Here is a 10,133-nt window from a genome sequence, read left to right as displayed (position 1 = left end):
CTACAAAATCTTTTAATTTCTTACTTAAAAAGGTAAATTTAAATATAGTATTTTTTTCAATTTAAGAAGTTTGGAATTTTTTGCACATTGTCTATTTTACTAAACAAAAGGTTTGCTTAGCAAAAATAAAATAAAATGAAATGCTTGTCGCTAATCATAAGTCATAACATGTGTATGTGTGAGACTTGCTTGATTTCTTTCCTTAGCACACTAGTTAACATAATTACATCATTAGACAGCAACTTCTTCCCACCTTTTTTTATATAATAGGATTCGTTTATCTTGAATATTACACTCTCTTTTTGTTGTTGTTGATAGTTTGGTGACATTAATTATTCTTGGTTTTTCATCTCTTTTACTTTTTAAGTAATGGATACTATATATCATAATCCATAAGCAATCTGGTTAAAGTTAACAAAAACACATTAGTAGCGAATCCGGAAAGATGTAAAAGAATAATTTATCAGTAAATATATTTTTTATTCTATCTGAGAAAAAAATCATTAATCATGTAGATTCTAATTTCAAATATATAATAAAGCATGCAAAATAAATAAATTAATTAAAAATTTAACTAAGAAGTTTCAGATTTAAACCCATAATCTCTTCTAAAAAATGAATAATACATATCAATTTAGTTTCTTTTTCACCAACGGTGAAATCGACATTTTTTTTTATTTTTTGGAACTTCGGATGGTACATTGATGAAGCTACCAAAACCAAGTACTAAATGTGTTACGTATTATATAACTTTTTAAAATAAATACATAATAAAAATTAATATTGAAAATGATTACACAATTATCTTACAATTAAAAATTGTTACACCAACCCTTCGTAGAAATATTAGGTGGTAACAAAAATAAATTAATGATTATTGAGAGCTTAACTTATAATGAGCTCATTTGAGTTGTTTGATCCTCAAGTCCCAACCACCAACCCATAACCCATTCAACATGTTTCCAGTTGGTTTGCATAATGTAAATGAATACTACACACACGAGACAACCACAACATGCATATATGAATAAGATATATATGGTTGAAATTGGAAACAAACTAAACGTTATTTTTACTTTTTAGTTCCACAAAAACTTTTGGATATGTTTTGATCAATAGTGGAATTGGGGCAGCAAAACAAAACTAGAATCTAAGAGTTTGGTTTTAGTCGTTTTCAAATATACGTGTTGAAAGTGGCCTATGGATGGATGGATTCATTTTTTTCCAAAAAAACAAACCGGTCTAATTAGACTGAGCGGTTATCCAATACCAAACCAAACCAACTATTTATTAAGTCAAAGGTAATCCAATGAGCAATTTCAAATCTAACAAAGCAACAACACACAGTGAAAAAAATCCAATGAGATAGAATCAACAGCTTTATCCATGGCTGAGTTCTAATATCTAAATGATGCTCAACACTACTTTACAAGAATCTCTTGAGTCTTTGGAGTCTTCAGGATCAGTTTTGAGGGATGTTTGATCATTGTACAATACCGTGGTCACGAAGGATCTAGAAATTTTCTTGCCACTCAAACTTTTCAGTTCATCCACAGGATGTTCTCGACTTCACAACATTCCAACTTTGTCAAAAGATTGGAGATTCTCAGCGATTTTTTGAAGTGCTTCTTCACTCATCTCAACTTTTCGGACTACACCCGGAAAGATCTTGTTCTTCTCGGAAGCAGCAGTGGGAGAAACTTGACCACAGAGCTTTGATTTCATCTCTAAGCAAGATTTGAGATCCTCTTCGGTTCTTGCTTTGTTCAGTTTATCGATTATTTCATTCAAAGCTGAACCTTTCTCTTCCCATTTCTTTCTTTTGACCCGCCTTTTGATATCATCTTGATCATCTGAAGAACTGCCTAAATCCAGTCTCTTAAGCTTCACCAAACCGGCTTTGACTGTCTCCGCGATCCGCTTCTTAAAGCTCTCTGTTCTTGCAGAGTTCGATCTCAGCCTCAGTTTAAGCTCTGAAACAATATTTTCCTCTTTGTTTTGCTCAGGAGCTGCTGTTCCATGACTCTCTTCATCAGGAACAGATGTAAATGAAAATGCTTCTTCGAGTAAATTCACATTACTCATGTACCGATCAAAAGCTTCATTTTCTACTTCAATGTTTCTGTCTCTGTACTCTTTTAGCTTTGTAAACCGCCACTCGTTTAAAGCTTGAGCATCCTATAGAATATAGACAGAACAAAAACTGATAAGAGGAAAACAACTAAATGGAGATTTTTCATAGAGTACTAAAGTCAATGAAAGACGTCTTAATTAGTATACCTTTATCGTCAAAGGTTTTCTCTGGCGGGAAGAAGCATTCAGGTTATTAAACTGAGCAAAGTTGCTAGAAAGTTGCCGGATTGACGAAACTCTAGTGGTACTCCTGAAACAATTTCCAAAAGAAGAAAACGTCAACATAAAGCGCCATATTTTAGTTCCACAAGACCAATATATCATCTCACTATCAACTACGTGCAATAAAACAAGAAAGCTGAAGAATCTCCTATCAAAGTATTAGTAAGCAAACACCGGTTTATCATCTAAGATTCACTTGCCCATGGAAGCACAAACAAAACAGAAAATTAGTTTATATATATGTACCCGGGAGTGCCCTCGGTTGCTTTCTGCTCTGAAGATGGAGTACTTGGCGCCTGCGTCTTCTCACCAGACGTTGAAGCTACTTTAAGAACTGCAGCGAAATAAAACACATAAGAAGAAACACAAAACAGTCCATGATAACATCTCTATATCTCTCAGCTAATCACAAGCACATTCCAAGAATCAGTCTTATGGTTCTTTATAGGTTTTTTTGTCCCGAGACAACCAAACGAACCCTATAGAAGTCAAGAATACTAAACTCTAAACTTACCAAGTGAAAGAATAGAACTCTCCAATCAAAGTTATCAACACTAAACTCTAAAACTGATCACTTTAGCTAATTATGAAGTTGAGATTTGACAGGGCAAACATACCGTGAATCGGGCAGGGATTCTCTGCTCTTGAACAACAACCCTTACAAGATTGAAAAGGGCACCTGCATTTATCAAATCCAAGCAATACAATTACAATTACTTCACCAATAATCTCAAAAAACTGATCTTTCGATACTAAAGCTCAAAACTTTAAACAATCTCCAACAGATTAATCACCAAATCATGAATAAAAACCCAAACCCACAAACCTATGAACCCTAAATCAAAACGAAAAAGTACTATACAAGACAAATTCGAATCCTTTCAGATCAAAAACCCAAGAACAATCCATAAATCGAAACCCCAGATGTAAAAAACCTAAGTCCTTCGATGAAACAATGCGTAGAAGCAATACCTGGAGCGAGCTACATTGCCGCATTGAATACACTTAGGCTTATTGAGACCACGGAGAGTTTTGGGAGGCGTGACGACGGAGGAAAGACCATTGTTACTCAGAGACGGTGACGAAGTCGCCATTGATAAAAAGTAACGGTTTAAATTAAAACCGTTATTCAACGAAAGAGATAACTAACGACCAAATAAAACTCGTGCGAGTGAGTAACAAAAAATTTGGAATCGAAAGGATTGGTTTTTATTTTTTTTTGTCGCTCTGATTTTGCGAAGTGCTCTCAATCGCTCGATTTCACGGCGGGTCTAGGGCTCCGGTTATTAATAATACCACGTGAGTCGTTTTTATATGGGCCTGGGTTTTAAAGCCCAATATAATTTCTCTTTAAATTGAACCGAACTTAACCAAATCATGAACTTTATCCGGGATCAGACTTGTCAGATAAATCAATATAAGCCCAAAAAAAGCCCAAGTAATTAGGTTATTCTATCGAATCAGATTCACATATATATAGACGTTATTGTTCATATGAACAATAGAACATCAATCTAAATAATTTAGTGTTTGCCGTTTGGGCAAATCTTTTTCTTCCTCATCTCTTCCTTCGCTTTGCTTTAGAGTCTTTTCATAAGTAAAAGAAACAAAAACAATAAATCATTCTACTAATTGACTTGTAACTCGAAGCTTTGATTTGGACGTTACAAGTGGTATCAGAGCTTCACACTAGAAGCTTCTAGATAGAAGTCAATTTGGCAGACAAAACAATGCATTTAGATTTTGGTGCATTCAACTTCAGAGTGTTTTCATATTTTTATACTACTCTATACTATTTTGCAATTGATATCGCTTTCTAACTTATTATTCTGATGCATCGATCGCTATATGATTATATTGCGTAACCTTGGCTGATTTTGCAGCTTCAATATACTTAGAGTCAATTTTGTACTTGGCTGATTTTGCAGCTTCAATATATTTAGAGTCAATTTGTATGGACTTGCAGATTTGGATGGGTTAACACATAAAAATATAGTTTATACTTTATAGACATGATTATTTAATTAATTAGTTGATTTATCATTGGTTTTAGATTTAGTAGACTATGAGGACTGTCAAGAGTCCACACGACGATCAAACTAAACAACTCTGATGATAATAGAGACTACAAAACAAAACAGAACTGAACAATTTTACAAAACAACAATTAAAAAGTATAATTTAATCGGAATAATAATATTTGCTCACCAATATATAAATTTTAATTATTCTTCTTCTTTTTATTTATTTGGTAAATATTTAACCATCCATTCATGATTTAACGATTACAATCGAGATAAATACCATTGGATAACAAAATATTACGAAAGATTTCCTCACCAATTCTTCGCGACATAGTGAACGTACATCTCTCAAGTTGTTACTTGTAAATTGCAATCATTCGCATAATCTATGTTGCATGAAAACGGAAACGGAAATGCGGATACGAAACGTTTCGGAAACGGGAAACGATTTTTTCTTAAAATTAGGGATTGGAAACGTTTTGGAAACGTATACACATTTATACATATATATAACATTATATATATATATATAACATTAACATAAAACTATATTAAAGAAAAAATGATTTAAACAATACAAGTCCAAAATATCAATATTAAATAAATAAACTAAAATTCTAAAAGATAAAAATTAAAAGGTTCAAGTTCAAATAGTTAATTTAGACCAACATTTTCATTAGTTTTATCAAAGATAATATAAAGCTCTTTTCAAATCTGGTTTAACAAAAGAAAGATCTTAAAACTCAAAGTCTTCCAAAATTATTTATATGTAATAATAATTTTAATATTTTCAATTTTAGTTATTAAATTTTTAAAGTCAATAAAAAAGATTTGTCGTATGTCTATTTCGGAAACGTGAGTTTCTATTTTGGAAACGTAAGTTTCCATCGTGTTTCTAAACCTAGATTTTTAGGAAACGCGTTTCCGTGACGTTTTTCGTATTTCCGGAGAGTTTCCGTTTCCGAAACGTTTCGGAAACGAGAAACGCACCTCGGAGCGAGTTTCCATGCAACCTAGCGCATAATCTTGCAAAAAAAAACATTAATACATAGGCCTTGGTTATTTTTTAATCCAACTTCTCTATAAATTGAACCTGAACTTAAACCAAATCAGAAATACATAAATCGGTCGGTTTGTGAGGTATTAATCCGAGATATGAGATATTTTTTCTTTTTCTTGTTAACAAATTAAAGGAGCAAGAATCGTCCTTATCAAGTAAGGACTTGATTTTCCAAAATATATTTGAATTCCTTTTTTGTAGGATCTTTTGTGGATCTAGTTGGCAAGAGTGATGTGTATATAAAAATGTTAAAATTGATTAATAGCCACAATGAATAATTCTGCCAATGAACTTGTACTTTGTAGCTTCAATCTAGACCTAACATTGGGTATTAAAGCTTCTATATATATAGAAGCTCTGATACCACATGTTAGTTTTAGATCAAAGTTTCAAAGTATTAATAAATTGGCAGAGAAAAAAAAGCATATAGAAGTCAATTCCCTTGAAGTCCTTTTTAACTTATTGTTCTTAGTTGGATCTTGAGAACAGTATCTTGGAGTATTTCTATGTAAAATGTGAATTTATAGTTTTCAAAATTTAAAGCCAGAAGTATGTTTGCTTTTTTATTGATGTTGATGTTTGAAATCATCATTATTTGATTCTTCACAAATCAATATTTTTCCTTGCATGCTGTAGATTAGACGATACAACAGAGATCAAGTAGATTCCAAGAATCTTGGAAGCCCGAGAACTATGTATATACACCGCATGATTTGTCAGGACAAAATTTGGGTTAACAGTAAAAATGGAGTAGAGATGACTTATCATTGGTTTTTTACTTTTTAGAAATATCGACAGTCCATGCAACGACCAAACTAAATATTTTTGGTTGTATATCAGAGACTTATGCGGTAATCTAATTTTTCAAATTGACAATGGTAATGTCCAAGACTTTCTTTGTTCCTCCCATTCTCAACCTTCAGTGAGAAGAAAAAACTACAACAATTAACAATATATCAGAAAATAAATAAATAGAGAAAGAATAATCTTACAAAATAAAAATGAGAAAATTAAAGTATAATATTTAATGCGAGTAATAATACTTCTTAATCAATAGTTTTGTGTGAAAAAGAAAATCTAAAGTTTAGTGAGAAACAATAAAATATTATGAAAGATTTAGTGGTGACCGTAAACATACATAATCTCTCAAGTTGTTGCAATCGTTCCCATCTCTTCCAAAAGTGTTTTTTCCCTGTTTTGGCAAAGGAGTAAGAATCGGTCCTTGTCAAGTAGGACTAGATTTTTTCCAAATATCTTTGAGTTCCGTTTTATGTATAATCTTTTGTGGATCCGCTTTGCATGTGTGTTGTGTATGTAAAGTGTTGAAACCCAACTATGTGACACATGACAAGTCAATACAAGCCCATTAATCCATGTTTCCTTTCCAAGTAATTAGGTTTATTCTAAGATGTAGACTCATATATATAGACATGTTATGAAGATCAATAAAATTAGTTTAGGGTTACCTGCAGTTCTCTTTCTTCCTCAATTCTTCTTCATATTGTCTTTGCTAAAGTTTCTCTTCTTTAGAAAATAAAAAGAAGAAATCATTTTGTTTATTGACTTGTACCTTGAAGCTTTGATTTGAACCTAAACCTAACAATTGGTATCAAAGCTTCTAAATAGAAGCTCTGATACCAATTGTGAGAGTCATATCAAAGCTTCAAGGTAGTAGTCAATTTGGTAGAGAAAAAAATAGGGTTTGCCATCTTGATTTTGGTGCATTCAACTTATGCTAGGAGTTTTTTATAGGTTTCAATTGATATCCTTTTAACTTATAACACCATGTCTGAAATCTTATTTATTCAATTCTCTGGACATCAATCCTGCTCTTTGCGTGTTGGGGTTGAAGAATAAACTTTGACGATTCAACAGAGACTTGCATAACAGCAGAATTTGTCCGGACAGAATCTAGATTAACACCAAAATATGGATTTATAGACATGATTAAGTTATTTGTCATTATTTTTGGTACTATGGCCAGTTCCACACAAGACACAACGACCAAACTAAATATGTCTGGTCACTTTTGAGAATTGAGATTTTATCTCGTAATTATATCAGAAACTCTTATGATGTAATTAATCTAATCTTCAAACTGACGATGAAAAACAAGTACTTTACGAGAGAAGAATTTTTTTGGAGTCAAAATAATTGTTCGATCTTTAGTTCTTATAAGAAATAATAAAATATTGAGAATATTACACGTAAAGACACTATTTCGAAACTTTGGCCACAAATAGGCACTTTAAAAGCATTAGTCACTTTAACTCAGTAGAATTACCCTTTTACCCTGAAATCGTTTGTTTAACAAAACCTAACAAATTTAGCCGGTTTTCGGTTTAATTTTTTAATCTCAATCTCTAAACTAAAACCAATTTGTGAGAAACTTCTCTTTCTCACCCAATTCTTCACGACGATTTTACAGTTTCATTTATCTGGGCAGTTAAAATCATCACAACGCCGATAACATCATCTCGACTCCGGCGATCATCCCGACGAGTTTTCTACCGGCAAAGTCATTTCCTCGTCCCTCTCCCGTCGTTATCGTCAACAAAGCTTTCAATCGGCTGACATTAATTCGTCCTCTCCCGTCGTCGTCGTCAACAGTTGTTCTCCCGTCATCGTCTTCATTTTCTTGTCTCTCAATCGATTCGTCGTCTCCGGCGTGTGCTAGTAACTTCTACTCGGTCCTCAAATGTAAGGTATTAATCTTCTCCAATCATTTTATTTGCTCCAATTATTCAATCGTGTGCTAATTTTATTTATAATATCCAACATTGTGAAGAGCTAATAGGTGAAGACATAAATGCTACGTTAGGTGATATTTCAAAAATGTTAATCACAAGACCTTATCTTCTTACCATAGACTTCGGCTTGCTTATCTCCTCATTGTTGACGGTGTCCTCATATCCTCAAACCAACCTATTACGTCTACATTAAAATATGTAGAGATGTTGGCAGATTTGGAGAAGTTCCTTAACTGACTGAGGTCTACATAACTGACTGTCTATACACATGTGGATAAATGGTCAAAGAAACATGGATAATATACTTTGGATTGACGTTTATTGTTCATGTATAAACTTATGTATTAGTATGAAACTATCATGTGAGTCTTTAGATGATCATGGACTGGACTGCTTGGACAATCATTAATGGATAAGTATGTCTTTGATTTGCTGCGAATGTGTTTATATCTCGATAAAATTGTATCAACATGTCTATATACATGTGGATAAATGGTCAAAGAAACATGGATAATGTACTTTGGATTGATGTTTATTGTTCATGTATAAACTTATGTATTAGTATGAAACTACCATATGACTTATTAGATGACCATATGTACTGGACTGCTTGGACAATCATTAATGGACAAGTCTGTCTTTGATTTGCTGTGAATGTGTTTATAACTCGATAAAATTGTCTCAACATGTCTATACACATGTGGATAAATGGTCAAATAGACATGGATAATGTACTTTGGATTGACGTTTATTGTTTATGTATAAACTTATGTATTAGTATGAAACTACCATGTGAGTCATTTGATGACCATATGGACTGGACTACTTGGACAATCATTAATGGACAAGTATGTCTTTGATTTGCTGCGAATGTGTTTATAGATCGATAAAATTAGCACTTTTTTGTTTGCTCATCTAACATTATCACTGGAGCCCAACTTGACACAACCTCTCTAGCTTCTCTTCTTCCTCTCTTACAATAAACAGAATAATCATTATCTTCTCTTTCAACCTCTCTACATTCCTCCCTCGACGTCACAGTTACATCAGCCGATGAAAAAATCGGAGTTACAAATCCATCAACACCAATCGGTATATCAAGCCTTGTAGGTCGTTTCCTTTTTAAAACTTCTTCCGGAGGAGACGATGCAGAAACAGAGTCAGATCCAAACGATAACCCGAATCAGGGGGAGATTCCTAATCGACTTCTACGTCATCTCTCCAATCACAGTGGCGGTTAATTCGCTGCAAAAAACATCGTCACAATGCCTTGGTTAAGCCGGAGGCAACTCAATTTAAATTGTTCCAGAGGTTTTGTTTGAAGGGAGAGAGATCGTTGCACAGTAATATTAACCAATTCAAGAAACAGTGACCTGGAGATTCCGAGACTTTCCATAGTAATTGCTTGGTCGGAAGAATTAACAACCATCGACATTGATATTGTGAGATAATTTCAGTCGGCGAAGGTAACTTCCTTTTCTCATCTGTAAATATCAACTGTCGATTTATTAGAAGGGAACCAAATCAAAACAAAACCTTTTTAACCGGTTAAGTAAATTTTTGGTTTAGATGGGTGGGGATATAATTGTCCATTTATTTTTCAAAAACAAGGAAAAGTGCCTTGTAGGTGAGAAGTGTTTCAAAAGGAATAAAAGTTTGTAAAAGTGCCTAAACATGTCCAATTCCCTAAAATATTATGAAAGCTTTTTCTCACCAAATCTTCGGGGCACATTGGACGTACTTGATCTAATGATCTCTTAAGTTGTTGCAACTTGCAATTGCAATTATTCGCATCTCTTCCGTTTTTTCTCAATACACCTTCGTCTTAAACAAAAAAAGTATTTTCGTTAATATACTAATGACGCACTTTAATTATATATTTAGTGGTATGTGACCAAATTTAAAACTTGATTACTAATTGTTAAAGCCCAACAATGTGACACA

The 10,133-nt window shown here is 33.1% G+C and overlaps 2 protein-coding genes across 2 annotated transcripts; both read right to left on the bottom strand.

Annotated features, from left to right (window-relative positions):
- Positions 1–1,217: 1,217 nt before the first annotated feature.
- Positions 1,218–3,616, bottom strand: AT1G32730 (electron carrier/iron ion-binding protein). The gene is made up of 5 exons (NM_103007.2): positions 3,328–3,616; positions 2,973–3,034; positions 2,602–2,689; positions 2,281–2,383; positions 1,218–2,178 (listed from the first exon to the last, which is right to left on the bottom strand). Exons 1-5 carry the CDS (start codon positions 3,447–3,449, stop codon positions 1,570–1,572), a joined length of 984 nt encoding a protein of 327 aa, NP_564407.1. The 5' UTR covers positions 3,450–3,616; the 3' UTR covers positions 1,218–1,569.
- A 4,278-nt stretch (positions 3,617–7,894) lies between these two features.
- AT1G32720 (Cytochrome C oxidase polypeptide VIB family protein) lies at positions 7,895–9,624 on the bottom strand (the record flags this gene model as incomplete). Its single annotated transcript, NM_103006.1, has 5 exons — positions 7,895–8,122; positions 8,304–8,353; positions 9,129–9,307; positions 9,402–9,434; positions 9,563–9,624. 5 exons carry the CDS (start codon positions 9,622–9,624, stop codon positions 7,895–7,897), a joined length of 552 nt encoding a protein of 183 aa, NP_174549.1.
- Between the last annotated feature and the right edge of the window lie 509 nt (positions 9,625–10,133).

This window comes from Arabidopsis thaliana (genome assembly GCF_000001735.4).
Source record: "Arabidopsis thaliana chromosome 1 sequence".
NCBI lineage: Eukaryota > Viridiplantae > Streptophyta > Magnoliopsida > Brassicales > Brassicaceae > Arabidopsis > Arabidopsis thaliana.
Note: the sequence above shows the minus strand (reverse complement) of the source record. Positions and strands in the feature narration are given on the sequence as shown.